Source organism: Protobothrops mucrosquamatus, unplaced genomic scaffold (assembly GCF_001527695.2).
Source record: "Protobothrops mucrosquamatus isolate PMUCROS unplaced genomic scaffold, P.Mucros_1.0 scaffold2129, whole genome shotgun sequence".
NCBI classification, from domain to species: domain Eukaryota; kingdom Metazoa; phylum Chordata; class Lepidosauria; order Squamata; family Viperidae; genus Protobothrops; species Protobothrops mucrosquamatus.
In genome coordinates, this window is record NW_015388229.1 from 214,630 (window position 1) to 230,109 (window position 15,480).

The 15,480-nt window shown below is 43.2% G+C and overlaps 1 protein-coding gene across 1 annotated transcript in view; it reads right to left on the reverse strand.

Moving 5' to 3' along the window:
• Positions 1-15,480, reverse strand: part of SLC44A4 (solute carrier family 44 member 4) — a 62,906-nt gene that overhangs the window by 4,337 nt on the left and 43,089 nt on the right. Inside the window, exons 14-19 of the mRNA XM_015824118.1 lie at positions 10,919-11,021; positions 6,638-6,894; positions 4,037-4,131; positions 2,814-2,917; positions 881-954; positions 616-781 (exon numbers count right to left, since the gene is read on the reverse strand). Of these exons, the coding sequence (XP_015679604.1) occupies positions 616-781; positions 881-954; positions 2,814-2,917; positions 4,037-4,131; positions 6,638-6,894; positions 10,919-11,021 (799 nt within the window). The remainder of the gene's footprint in view (positions 1-615; positions 782-880; positions 955-2,813; positions 2,918-4,036; positions 4,132-6,637; positions 6,895-10,918; positions 11,022-15,480) is intronic.

The window sequence follows — 15,480 nt, forward strand, 5'->3', positions numbered from 1 at the left end:
TTGTATGCATTTGTCCTTAAGGCTTGGTCTTGTGCAGCCAGAATTAGTCCCTCGGTCTCTTTCTTCAATTTTCCTGCTCTTAGCCATTGCCAGGTCTTGTTATTATCTGCTTTCCCAGCTATTTTTTTAATGTACTGGCCATGCAGTGCTTTGTCTTCCCATGCCTCTATTCTGTTCTTCATTTGGTCTTTCTTGTAGGACAGTTTGGTCTCTCCAGTAGTCAGTAAGCCTTCCTGACATACTAATTTCAGTGCATCTTCATCACTGTCCTTCAGATATTTTTCCAAAGCTATTTCTTCTTCTTCAACCATCTGATGTACTTGCAGCATTCCACGCCCACCTATTTGCCTTGGTAGATAAAGTCTGTCAATGTCACTACATGGATGAAGGGCATTATTATTATTATTATTATTATTATTATTATTATTATTATTATTAGTAGTAGTAGTAGTAGTAGTAGTAGTACTAGTACTAGTAGTAGTAGTAGTAGTAGTAGTAGTAGTAGTAGTAGTAGTTGTTGTTGTTGTTGTTGTTGTTAAATTGTTTTAAGAAGGTTTCAGGGAGGTAGAAAGAAGCCGTGTAAGTGCCCACCCAACAGCCACCGCCATGACATACCAGAATGGGCAGCCAGTAGTAGTTGAGGACTGGGGATTTGAACCGGGTGTCCTCCGTAGGGATTCGTCCCGTGAAGAAGAAAAAGGACAGGACGCCGATTCCTCCCACCACCAAGAGCTTCCCAAAGAACAGCAGTAGATCTGTGACTTTATCCAGGACTACGACTCTGCATTAAGAAGAAGAAAAAAGATGAAATGGAGAGAAAATTTCTCTCCTTCCTTGGCCTGATTGCCTGAGGGCCTCCGCCGTTCCCCACCTTGGTTACCTCACAACATTCCGCATCAGGAGATTGAAGGCGTTTTTGGCCGATACACAAAAGTTCTTTCCGTAAATGGCAATCTGAAATGAAGGAGGATTTCTTTTTTTATTATTAGTTTATAAATATAAAACACAAAAGAAAATGGCGGGAAAGTAAGGGAGGGAGAAGGGAAAGGGAAAGGGTAGGGCAAAGTGAAAAAAGAAAGAAAAGGTGTTATCTTTCGACTCCCTTTAGTGCAGTAGAATAAGACAATAGCATCAAACCTCAACTTTTTACTTTTATATAGTCATATAAAAACCAAATGTACAGGTATAGTATAGGGCAGGGGTAGGCAACCTTGGCTCTTTTATGACTCGTGGACGTCAACTCCCAGAATTCCTGAGCCAGCCATGCTGGCTCAGGAATTCTGGGAGTTGACGTCCACGAGTCATAAAAGAGCCAAGGTTGCCTACCCCAAGTATAGGGGGTACCCTGCTCAATAGTAGTAACTGTGAGAGGGATCTCGGAGTCCTAGTGGACAATCACTTAAATATGAGCCAGCAGTGTGCTGCAGCTGCCAAAAAGGCCAACACAGTGCTGGGCTGCATTAACAGAGGGATAGAATCAAGATCACGTGAAGTGTTAATACCACTTTACAATGCCTTGGTAAGGCCACACTTGGAATACTGCATCCAGTTTTGGTCACCACGATATAAAAAAGATGTTGAGACTCTAGAAACAACAAGATGATTAGGGGACTGGAGGCTAAAACATATAAGGAAAGGTTGATGGAATTGGGCATGTCTAGTTGAATGAAGAGAAGGACGAGGGGGGACATGATAGCCGTGTTCCAATATCTCAGGGGCTGCCTCAAAGAAGAGGGAGTCAAGCTATTCTCCAAAGCGCCTGAAGGCAGGACGAGAAGCAACGGGTGGAAACTGATCAAGGAGAGAAGCAACCTAGAGCTAAGGAGAAACTTCTTGACAGTTAGAACAATTAACCAGTGGAACAACCTGCCTCCAGAAGTGGTGAATGCTCCAACACTGGAAGTTTTTAAGAAGAGACTGGACAGCCATTTGTCTGAAATGGTGTAGGGTTCCTGCCTGAGCAGGGGGTTGGACTCGATGACCTCCAAGGTCCCTTCCAACTTTATTATTATTATTATTGTTATTGTTATTGTTATTGTTATTGTTATTGTTATTGTTATTGTTATATAAACTAATTATTTCTGTAACAGCAAACCTATCCAATCGGTAAAACCCAAAATCAAGGTTTCATTTTTTTCCACCTCAAGCACAAAGTCCAGAAGCGGTTTCCAAGTAGAAACAAAACTAATTGTGTTTTTTTCTTTAAATTATCCATTGTGGGAATCAAAGTGTCCTTCCATTTTTTGGTGAGGATTTCCAAAGACAAAGGATATGTTAACATTTTTGAGGGAGCTATAAGACTTCTTTCTTTGCCTTCTGAAAGCACCAGATTTCTCCCCTGTTTTTGATACAGGTTGAGAGGGTCCTATAGCTCCTCTCCATATAATCTGAAACCTCAAATTTATCTGTTTCTCTCTTTTCTCACCTGGCTGACAATGACTGACAATGGGGCTGTAGAATGCAGAATTTGGTGGTGCCTACCATATTTTAAAGAAACCTGAATTGTTTTATCCATGACATATGCCATTGCCAACCCCCTTTTGACACACAGTACCTACAAAATTGCAAATTGGGTTACCAAAATTTGAATTTTCCCTAAATTTAAATGGGAAGTGAATAAAGCAAGTGTACTAGAATTTCAGGGAGGTTTAATTTTCTCCAAGCCCTACACTTGCATGACGATTATATCATTGTTCAACCCTGCGGTCCACAGCCACCAAAAATAACATATTTATTTTTAAAAAAAATACCACTGGTGGATGCAGAATGATTGACAGACCCAGTGGAGTTTAATAGTAGCAATCATGGCTCACCATAATATAAGCATTCCGGTTGAGGAACTTGATGAACTTCTCCAAACACCAGAAGCAACATTTCAGACAGCACATTAAAAAGTTGGCAACTGGATTTTCGGCCTCTGCAAATGTCAAAGCAGAGTTAGAAGTAAGGCTGACATATATGGTTAATAACCCTGTTCAACTGTCAGAATGTGGACCGAACTGTTCTGAGAGGCACCCTGGTGGCACAGTGGTTAAAGCGCAGTATTGCAGGCTAATTCTGCCCACAGTCTGGAGTTCGATCCTGGTGGGCTCAAGGTTGACTTATCCTTCCATCCTTCCGAGGTCGATAAAATGAGGACCCAGATTGTTGGGGGGGCAATATACTGACATTGTAAACCGCTTAGAGCAGGGGTGTCAAACTCAATTTCACTTCAGCATTGTGGTTGCCCGGGGGGGGGGGCGGGGGTGTGTGGCCAGAATGGGTGCAGCCTGTGTGGGTGTGGATGGAGTGGGTGTGGCCTACTGGGTGGGCATGGCCAGCTCTACATCATTCGCGTCAAGGGTGCCTATGGGGGCCTGGGCAGGAGTGGGACAGATCTGAGGGTCTCTGGCAGAAGGGGGTGGGACCGGAGCAAGTGCCAAGGCATGGTCCACCGGGGCAAGTGCCAAGATGACCACCACAAAATTGTACATTGGCTCCCAGCTGGCCTGGGCCAGGGCCAAGGCAGTGGGGGCCGTTCCCTCACTGTTTCCAGGAAGGCTTCGTGGGCCACATGAAATCACTTTGTGGGCCGTATCCGGCCCCCGGGCCTTGTGTTTGACATATCTGGCTTAGAGAGTGCTATAAAGCACTATGGGACAGTATATAAGTCTAAGGGCAATTGCTAAGCACTATTGCTGCTCTTTTGTTGAGGCTTATGTTCTGAAGTGTTTGGTAGGAAGTAAATCACTTGAAAATCTGCAGGGCTGGTGCAAAATCTGGGCTTAAAGGGGCCCAGTAAGTGAGAATATGTCTACATGCTAGACAAGGCGCAGATATATAGGTGCTCATGCTGCATGCAAGCAATTCTGCACCTGTTTTGCCTGCATGAAACTGGAGAACATATTTCTGTCACCAGCAGTTGAATTCCATCTCCCAAACCCCTCCCGACTTTGAAAGACGGTTCACACTAGTCATATCCAGCAGTCTTAGACCCAACTGATTATTTGCCCATAATGGCTAATTTGTCCTCAAATCAAGCCAGTTTATCACTTGCCTTTCAGCTTGTGGTCCAGATATTCTAGTATCATGCGTATCAGTTGAACGATGGTGAGGATGAGAGAGCCGAAAGCTAACGACCCTATGTGGTATCTGTGGATAAATTATTTATTGTAATTTATTTGATTTATATCCCACTTTTAGTATGTGGCAAACACATCTAATGCTCCTTCTTCCTCCTGTTTTCCCCCACAATGACAACCACCCTGTGAGGTGGGTTGGGCTGAAAGACTCAAGGTTACCCAGTTGGCTTTCATGGCTAAGGCGGGACTTCAACTCAGGGTCTCCTGCTTTCTAGCTTGGTGCCTTAACCACTAGACCAGGGGTAGGCAACCTCGGCTCTTTTATGACTCGTGGACTTCAACTCCCAGAATTCCTGAGCCAGCATGGCTCAGCTTGGAAACTTCTCCCTTTCCCCTCAGCATGGTTGGCTCAGGAATTCTGGGAGCTGAAGTCCACGAGTCATAAAAGAGCCAAGGTTGCCTATCCCTGCACTAGACCAAACGGGCTCTAAATCAGAGGGGACTGCATTTAAACGTTCCATAAAAAGGCAGAAAATGAGGACGCATTTGAGAAAACAAAAACAGAGACAGAAGTATTCACGTACAGGTGGTCCTCGACTTTCAACCAGATTTAGTGACTTATAACCGGTGCTTGCACTTATGACAGTCATAGTATTCCCAGGTCACGTGACCAAAATTTGGGCACTTGGCAAGAGGCAAGTGTTTACCATGGTTTCAGCATCCCGGGGTCATGAGATCACCATTAGCAAACTTCCCCCGCTGGCTTTCAACAAGCAGAGTCAATGGGGAAAGCTGGATTTGTTTAATGACCGCACAATTTACTTAACAATTGCAGGGATTCACTTAATAACTATGGCCAAAAAGGTCACAGAATCAGGGGCGACTCACTTTAACAACCGCCTGGCTTAGAAATGGAAATTCTGGTCTCAATTGTGTTTATAAGTCAAAGACTATCTGTATACAGTATGTCTTTATGCAGAAGGCTATATATATCCTTATGGTATGAACTCAGAATCTTCCAGATAGTATTGGATTCCAGTTCCTATTAGTCTCGATCGCCACAGGGTTGAAAATTAATTCTAAACTTTCTGGTCAAACAAGGTTATCTTTAGATCCCTGATAGGACATTGCACACCAAAACAGCTAGACACAAGGACAGTTTTTTCCCTCATGCCATCACTCTGCTAAAGACCTAATCCCCCCAGCACTGTCTTATGCCCCTGGGATGTCAAACCACCTTGTAGGGACGTATTACTATTATCCTTCTCATCTTTCCTATTAACTATTTCTTTAGCTTATGACTATGACTTTGTTGTTTGTGTCTTATGATTTATGTTGATTGCTTTTGTTTAGTATCCTATTATGATTTATGTTGATTGCTCATTTAGTCTCCCATAGCTATCACTGACTGTTGTATCTTATGATTTATGATGACTGTATTTTATGATTATGAACACGATTTATCACTTGTTGCTTGTATGTACACTGAGAGCTTATGTACCAGAGACAAATTCCTTGTGTGTCCAATCACACCTGGCCAATAAAGAATATTCTATTCTATTCTGTTCTGTTCTGTTCTGTTCTGTTCTGTTCTGTTCTATTCTATTCTATTCTTCTGTTCTGCTCTGTTCTGTTCTGTTCTGCTCTGCTCTGCCCTGCCCTGCCCTGCCCTGCCCTGCCCTACCCTACCCTATCCTATCCTATCCTATCCTATCCTATCCTATTTTTCTATATATCTGTACTATGCCCAAATTAAAATAAAACAATGCCTAATCTTTAATGAAATATTGGCATTCTTGCATAGGATAAAACAATATTTCACCACTTTTGAATATGACCTTAGGCTTATGGCACCAAGTATAGGTAATTTTTAAAATCTTGTTGGGGGGGATGATATAGGATCAGTGGTGCCTGGGTTGGCATCTTCCAGTTTAGAACAAAAGATAGTCCAGAAATTGGTAATAGCTCAGTTTATTTTCCCACTGATTGGAGGCAGGCCAATACTTGTGCTTGATATTTGTAAAGGGAAGAAGGAATAACCTTGAGGAACAGGAAAAAGAGCTGCAACCAGGACAACAGATAAGAGAAATCTGAGCCGGGACCAGAATTGTAATATGTGAAGGCATCTCAGAAAAATTCCTCCCTCGTTCTCATGAAGATAAAGGGAAACAGGGGGGAAGCGACTTCAGACTTGTGAGATTCTGTTAGGGTTACCTTATAATAAAAGTAGTATTAGCAATCATAACTTTGGCTTCCTTGTCTGGTCTATCATCGCCACTGCCAAACTCCCATGGACATTGGAACTGTCTTTCAGAAAAATGTGTGGGAATTTCCCCAAGAGCTCTCACAGAGAGTACTAATGGACCAGATGACTGCAAAGAAATACAATCCTTCCATCGCCCCTTCCCTCCCCAACCACCATCACAACTGTTGAAGTTTCTTGGGTGAGAAACGAAACGTTTTGTTCTGCTTCCTCAAGGAAAAAACAGTCCAGCTGCCTTTTAAAAAAGGATTTTTGAGATAACTATGACCTGGATGACAGAGTCTCCACAGACATTTCTCCCCAAGCTACGCACCTTAATGTCCGGAGGAAGGCACTAGGCAAGGCACAAGCTGGGATATCTTGAGGCTTGTTGAAGGCCCAGTAATAGGAAGCAAAGGCTCCCGCAAGCACACACTGTCCCAGAGCAATGACGAAGTTGATACACCAAAGGAAGCCCACAACGTTGTAGATCTGAAGATTGAAGAGGTTGCGCTGGTAAAGCCCTTCATCATTATATCTGTAGAAGATGCATTCGGTTATGCAAGGGAGATTGGCGGAGGCATTGAAATCCTGAGAAAAGAAAGAACAAAACACGTAGGAGATATAGGTAGTCTGTGACTTACGACCACAACAGAGCCCCAAATTTTTGTTGTTAAGTGAGATATTTATTGAGTTTTGCCTCATTTTACGACCTTTCTTGCCACGGTTGTTAAGCGAATACAATCTAATACAATCCTTGGTTGTATAAACAGACGCATAGAATCAAAATCACACGAAGTATTAGTACTGCTTTATAAAACCCTAGTAAGGCCACACTTGGAATACTGCATCCAGTTTTGGTCACCACATTACAAAAAAGATATTGAGACTTTGGAAAAAGTGCAGAGAAGAACAATTAAGACGATTAAAGGCCTGCAGACTAAAACATATGAGGAATGGTTGTAGGATTTGGGTATGGCCAGTCTAGAGAAAAGAAAGACTTGGGGTGACATGATAGCAGTGTTCCAGTATAAGAGAGGCTGCCACAAAGAAGAGGGGAACAAATTATAAGGCCACACTTGGAATACTGCATCCAGTTTTGGTCACCAGAATGTAAAAAAGATGTTGAGACTCTAGAAAGAGTACAGAGAAGAGCAACAAAGATGATTAGGGGACTGGAGGCTAAAACATATAAGGAACGGTTGCTGGAATTGGGTATGTCTAGTTTAACGAAGAGAAGGACGAGGGGGGACATGATAGCAGTGTTCCAGTATAAGAGGGGCTTCCACAAAGAAGAGGGAGTCAGGCTATTCTCCAAAGCACCAGAGGGCAGGACAAGAAACAATAGATGGAAACTAATCAAGGAGAGAAGCAATCTGGAATTAAGGAGAAACTTCCTAACAGTGACAACAATTAACCAATGGAACAGCTTGACTTCAGAAGTTGTGGGTGCTTCATCACTAGACGTTTTTAGGAAGAGACTGGATAGCCACTTCTCTGCTTGAGCACGGGGTTGGACTAGAAGCCCTCCAAGGTCCCTTCCAGCTCTATTCTGATTGATTGAATTACTGCAGTTGCTTAGTTAATAACACGGTTGTAAAGTGAAATTGGCTTCCCCATTGACTTTGCTTGTCAGAAGGTCACAAAAGGGGATCACATGACACTGCAATTGTCATAAATATGAGTCAGCTGCTAAGAGTCATAAGTTAATTTTTTCAGTGCTGTTATAACTTTGAATGGTCACATAATAATAATAACAACAACAATAATAATAATAAATACAAAGACCTACCAACAGAAATAGAAAGACTGTGGCAAAGGCAACCAAGGGTAGTAGTACCAATAGTAATAGGCGCCTTGGGTGCAATCCCAAAACAACTGGAGCACCACTTGAACACCATTGGCATTGACAAATTCGCCATCAGTCAATTGCAAAAGGCGGCCTTACTAGGAACTGCTTCCATCCTGCGACGATATCTGTAATACCATCAAACATCCACATCTGCCTATCCCAGGTCCTGGGTAAGGACTCGATAGGTAGACAAAATGCCAAATCCAGTCTGAACATCTGGCTGACTATGCGATGATCCATAATAACAATAACAATAACAATAACAATAACAATAATAATAATAATAATAATAATAATAATAATAATAATAGAGTTGGAAGGGACCTTGGAGGTCTTCTAGTCCAACCCCCTGCTCGTGTAAGAGATCCTATACCATTTCAGACAAATATACCAGTTCAGACAAATATACCAGTTCAGACAAATTGAACTGTTATAAGTCGACAACTATTTGTACTGGTGAGAGGCTGCAAAACAAGAGAGGCATTTGAACAAGCTATTCCACAGAGTTGCAGACTTCATTTTAAATTCTGGCAGACCCAGTTGGTAAAAGTGACTTTGACTTTGACTTTCATTCTCATTTTTTTTTTGTTCAGCCGGTATCTCATTCTTTCACTGAAGCACAACCTAGCTTATCTCACTGAATTGTTAGAAGGGTGAAATGCAAGACAATAGAACAAAATGCACCACACCATGCCATTACGTACACAACTGAAGAAAGAAAAAACATAAAATGCAGGAAAAAACAATAAGATCTGAGGAACTAGCTTGATCAAAAGCCGGATCTTAAATCCTGGAGTCTGGGTTCAGTCGTCTCCAATTGGCCACCACTTCCAAAGGGCTGAAATTTAGCATACAGTAGGAACTGGATAAGACTTCTGAATAAGAGCGCTGTTAACACAGAAGCTAGATAAGAAGTGTGCAAACTGCATAAGAGCCGGATTGTGTACAAATTGGATTAAGAAGCTTATAGGGTCCAACGATTAAAGCTCTTTATGGCATGGGTCCATACATCTGAGGGGCTGTCTCACCCAATAGTATTGGCCCGTCAACTCACTCCAGCAGAAGAGGTCTACTTTGGACCCCATATTTCAAAGAATTTTAGCTGGTGGGGTCCAGGAGAAGAGTCTTTTCTGCTGTGGCCCCAACCCTCTGGAATATTGTCCCCCTGGAGGTGAGGTCAGTCCCCACACTCCTGGTCTTCCAGAAGCGCCTTAAAACCTGCCTCTGCTGTTTGGTCTGGGCCTTGACGGAAGCGTTCTGTGTTGGGGTGGCTGATGGGGTAGAGCAGTGATGGCGAACCTATGGCATGGGTGACAGAGGCGGCACTCGGAGCCCTCTCTGTGGGCACACGTGCTGTTGCCCCAGCCTTGCCTCCCCCTGTGACCCCCTCCTCACCTGCAGCCCCCCTGAAGGAGAGTCGCCCCTGAGCATGGCCCACGCGGAGCAGCGCAGCCAAGGACATGGCAGCCAGGCAGCGTAGACAAGACTCTGCCCTCACGCCCCATCGCGCACAGTTGATGCTGCGGGGTGCGGGCAGAGGGCGTGGCCGCCATGGTGCTGCTGGGCTGCCTGGGCGATCTGCGGCGGACCCTGCAGGCGGTGAGTGGCCCTGCAGGCAGGTGGGGTGGGAGCAGGGGTGGGGCAGGGGATGGAGTGGGGGCGGGGCCAGTTTTTGGGCACTCAGTCTCTAAAAGTTTCGCCATCACTGGGGTAGAGAGAGAAGATCCCCACCTCCATGACGCCTGTTTTCTTGGTTTTGTCAGGCACACAGGATTGTGACCGTATGGTGTTGCCGTTCAAAAGATTTATTGTTGAAGCTTATACACAAAAATCTATAGTCAACTAAAGTTCAGTACTAAATTGGTACCAGATAAGGGCCAACGGAATTCCAGAGCGGTTAAACTGGGACCGTTTGTGGGAACACACTGACTCTAAGCTGATGATGCTTTTAACTCCACCTTCCAGCGCCGCCTACTCTTCTCCTACAGATTTCTAGTTTCTTATTTAACCCTTTTCATTGTTTTGTAATATCTTTTTTTAACCTTTTAATCCATTTGTAAGCTTCCCAGAGTTGCCGCAACAATGAGATGGGTGGCTTCTAAAATAAATAAATGAATGAATAATGTCCATCTTGCCTGGCATTCAGTTTCCACTCTGGCTGATTTTCTATAAGCCTGATTTTAGGGGCAAAGGAGAACAGGCAGAACCAGGAGAGAAGCTGTTTGCAACGTAAAAGCTTTGGATTACCCATTTCTGATACAGGCGACATGAGGCTAACTCAGGGGTAGGCAACCTTGGCTCTTTTATGACTCGTGGACTTCATCTCCCAGAATTCCTGAGCCAGCCACGCTGAGGGAAAAGGGAGAGGTTTCCAAGCTGAGCCATGCTGGCTCAGGAATTCTAGGAGTTGAAGTCCACGAGTCATAAAAGAGCCAAGGTTGCCTACCCCTGGGCTAACTTATACGGAACTGAATTGATTTTAGGCAGCTCCTGAAATTTCTCTTCTGGAAGAACAGGATCCATTTTCTCCCAATCATTCTAAACTTTGAAAAAGTGGTGGTGGTGGCCAAAAGGTAACCAATTCATTCACGAGATTATTTCATGTGCTTCTGTCCCACTTAATGCCAAAGCTTCATCATAAGAAAAACGGAGAGGTTCCCAAAGTACGATCGTATTTTTCATCATGCCCCAATGGCTAAAGGACTAGTAGCCAAAATGGCTCTGAGGATCAAAGATACTTTGGTTCTCCATCTGACCACTTACCAGCGGCTTGCAACTTTCATTACCACGGAATTTTTCACAGCCCGGGGCAGTATCATTTGTTGGGGTGACACGAAAAAGGGGCTCTCCAGAAGTAGAAAGATATCTTTAAAAATAGGAAATAGTCAAGGAAGTTTTCGAACAAAATATCCCCTTTTATCTTTCACAGTGTTGAATAGAATAGAACATTGACCAAGTGTGATTAGACACACAAGGTATGTGTCTCCGGTGTGTAATAGCAATAGTAATAGCACTTAGACTTACATACTGTTTCACAGTGCTTTACAGCCCTCTTTAAGTGGTTTACAGAATCAACCTATTGCCCCTAACAAACTGGGTCCTTATTTTACCAACCTTGGAAAGATGGAAGGCTGAGTCAACTTTGAGCTGGTGAGAATTAAACTGCTGGCAGTCGGCAGAGTTAGCCTGCATTAAACTGCTGGCAGTCGGCAGAGTTAGCCTGCAATATTGCATTCTAACCACTGTGCCACCAGGGCTCTTATAAGCTCTCAGTGTACATGCAAAACTATAAAGTAACAATAATGATGATAAAAATGATAATGATAATCATAATATCAAAGTAATAATAATAATAATCATGATACCAATAAGAGAAGGCTATGGAACAGTTGAGAAGGATGAAAGTAACACAGCCATATAACATGGGAAAATATCCTTAGACATAAGGCAGTACTGTGGAAATTAGGTGTTCAGCCGAGTGATGGCATGAGGAAAAAAAACCCTGTCTCGGTGTCTAGTTGTTTTGGCATGCAATGCTCTGTAACATTGCCACTCTAGAGAGGGTATTATGGGATGGGACACACAACCCTGGCCTCCCCCAGTTGGGAACACAAATCCATTGCCACTGGAAAATGTTACAATGAAGGACTGAACTGAAACTGTACAAATGTCTAATTTAGTCACTCCAACTTGGAATGCAGAGTCTCTGAAACCATAATTCAGAATGTGAAGTTGACATTTGATCCCTCAATAAGTCCTCGACTTATGACAACTGAGCCCAACATTTCTGTTGTTAAGGGAGACATTTGTTAAGTGAATTTTGTCCCATCTTACCACCTTTCCTGCCATAGTTGTTAAGTGAATCACTGCAGCTGATAAGTTGATAAGATGGTTGTTAAGTGAATCTGGCTTTTCCCCATTGACTTTGCTTGTCAGAAGGTGATCACATGACCTTGGGAAACAGCAACCGTCATAAGTATGAACCAGCTGCCAAGCATCTGCATTTTGATCACGTGACCATGGGGATGCTGCAAAGGTCGTAAGTGTAAAAAACAGTCATAAGTCACTTTTTTTCAGCGCCATTGTAACTTTGAACGGTCCCTAAATGAACTGTTGTAAGTCGAGGACTACCTGTATTCTGAATGCTTTAATTGAGGACATTATTTGACTTTGTCCTTACACAGTGGCAAGGATGTGAGAAGCCTAAATGCCAGCTGTTAAACAATGAATACAGTCAAATCTTTAATTTATCTCATGTATACATTGCATCTATTTCTAGACCAGGGGTAGGCAACCTTGGCTCTTTTATGACTTGTGGACTTCAATTCCTAGAATTCCTGAGCCAGCATGGTTCAGCTTGGAAACCTCTCCCTTTCCCCTCAGCATGGCTGGCTCAGGAATTCTGGGAGTTGAAGTCCGCGAGTCATAAAAGAGCCAAGGTTGCCTACCCCTGTTCTAGACTAACTTTCTCCCATCAAGGGCACATGTGTAGCATCAACAAGAACCATCAGGTTATAACTGAATAATACATGCAGAGATTAAAAAAAAACCTAAGTAAATGGTCTCCAAATGTTTAAATATTGAAAGATTACTTTAATCCTGGCACTGAATATAAAACACAGGTGTAAGTTATGGTGTCCTTGGTGTTTTCTGAGTTTGCTTGTTTGCTGATGTTTCATTACCTGACTGGTAAAATCAGGAAAACCACTTGATTTCAGGACCTACTCTTAGTGGATTAGTGCAAGTGAATGTGGGGTTTGTTCCTTGTTTATATATAGCCTCTTACCCAGCCAGTTTTGGCAGGGGTGTGGTTTTCTCCTTGGTGGTTTCATAATTAAGCTATTGTTTGAAACTGGAAACAGAAGCAGAAAACAGAAACTAGTACCTTAATCAAGGAAGATGCTTTTTCATGGGGCAACTGGACTTTCTTGTTTTTAATAGAATAGAATAGAATAGAATAGAATAGAATAGAATAGAATAGAATAGAATAGAATAGAATAGAATAGAATAGAATAGAGCTGGAATGGAATGGAATGGAATGGAATAGAATGGAATAGAATAGAATAGAATAGAATAGAATAGAATAGAATAGAATAGAAGCTGGAAGGGACCTTGGAGGTCTTCTAGTCCAGCCCCCTTGCTCAAGCAGGAGAACCTATACCATTTCAGACAAGTGACTGCCTAGTCTCTTCTTAAAAATTTCCAGTGATGGAGCGCCCATGATTTCTGGTAGCAAGCTGTTCCAATGGTTAATTGTCCTCACAGTTAGGAAGCTTCTCCTTAATTCCAGGTTGCTTCTCTCTTTGGTCAGTTTCCAACCGTTGTTTCTTGTCTTGCCCTCTGGTGGTCTGGAAAATAGTTTGACCCCCTTCTTCTTTGTAGCAGCCCCTCAAATACTGGAATACTGCTATCATGTGGCCCCTGTTTCTTCTTTTCTTTAGACTAGCCAAGCTCAAGTCCTGCAGCCATTCTTCATATATTTTAGTCTCCAGGCCTTTGATCATTTTAGTTGCTCTTCTCTGAACTTTTTCCAAGATCTCAACATCTTTTTTGTAGTATGGGGACCAAAATTGGTTGCAGTATTCCAGGCGTGGTCTTACTAGGGTTTTATAAAGCGGTACTAATACTTCACATGATCTTGATTCTATGCCTCTGTTTATACAATCCAGGATTGTATTAGCTTTTTTGGCTGCTGCTGCACATTGCTGGCTCATAGTCAAATGATCCACTAGGACTCCAAGGTCCCTCTCACAGTTGTTGTTTCTGAGCCAGGTCTTGCCTAATCTGTACTTAAACCTTTGGTTTTCCTTCCTGCCTAAATGTAAAACTTTGCTTTTCTTCACATTAAAACTCATTTTGTTGGATAGGGCCCATTGTTCAAGTTTGTCAAGATCTTTTGGGGTCCTGAGCTTGTCTTCTGGGGTGTTGGCTATTCCTGTCAATTTGGTGTCATCTGCAGATTTGATGAGTTCCCCTTCTATTCCCTCATCTAAGTCATTAATGAAGATATTGGAGTGTACTGGGCCTAAGATGGAGCCTTATGGTACCCCACTGCTTACTTCTCTCCACGTGGATGTAGTACCATTGAGGACTACTCACTGAGTACGGTTTGTCAGCCAGCTACAGATCCATCTGATGGTGGTGTTGTCTATCCCATCTTTTTCTAGCTAATTAAGCAGTAGGTTGTGGTCTACTTTGTCAAATGCCTTACTGAAGTCTAAGTAATTTAGTCACTTTATCAAAGAATGAAATAAGATTGGTTTGGCATGCTCTGTTTTTGACAAACCCGTTTTCTTTGAAAACATTTTGCTTCTCATCCCAGAAGCTTCTTCAGCTCTGACTGGATGGTGGGGAATGGAAGGATTTATACTCCTTGCAGACAGCTGGTCATTTGCATTCTTTTAGAGCAGGGCTTTTCAACCAGTGGTACGGGTACCACCTGTGATACATTGGCATTTGGAAGGTGGTACGCGACCATCCTAGAAAAGTGGTAGCGGGGGAGGGGAATGAGCTGAACCGGTGGCAGCACCGCACAAGCCTGAGCTGGAGCTTCTGCTGGAGCTGCAGGGCTGTCAGGGCTCAGCAGAAGCGCCAGGATCAGTGCCGCTTTCCAGCTGATCAGCGCTTCTTCGGGACTGTCAGGGCTCAGTGGAAGTGCCAGGATCAGCGCCAGACTCCAGCTGGAGCTTGGCGCTGATCCTGGCGCTTCTGCTGAGCCCTGAAGAAACACTAATCAGCTGGAAAGCAGCACGGATCCTGGCACTTCTGCTGAGCCCTGAAGAAGCACCAATCAGCTGGAAAGCAGCACGGATCCTGGTGCTTCTGCTGAGCCCAGAAGAAGCACCGATCAGCTGGAATGTTGGAGCATCTCCAGGGTCTTGTGATTTACATTCAGATGTTTGGCAACTGATTCATATTTATGATGGTCATAGTGTCCCAGGAGCCCAGCAGACGGGAATAAAAACCAAACACCCCCACACCGCCCCCGCTGCCAATCCTCAACAGAAATGCTCACAACAATGAAACAGGAGGAAGTGTGCCATCAATTTTCTATGTTTCATTAAGTGACTAGAATTAAGGAGAAACTTCCTGACAGTTAGAACAATTAACCAGTGGAACACCCTGCCTCCAGAAGTGGTGAATGCTCCAACACTGGAAGTTTTTAAGAAGGGACTGGACAGCCATTTGTACAAAATGGTATAGGGTTTCCTGCCTGAGCAGGGGGTTGGACTAGATGACCTCTAAGGTCCCTTCCAACTTTTTATTATTATTATTATTATTATTATTATTATTATTATTATTATTATTATTATTATTATTGTTAT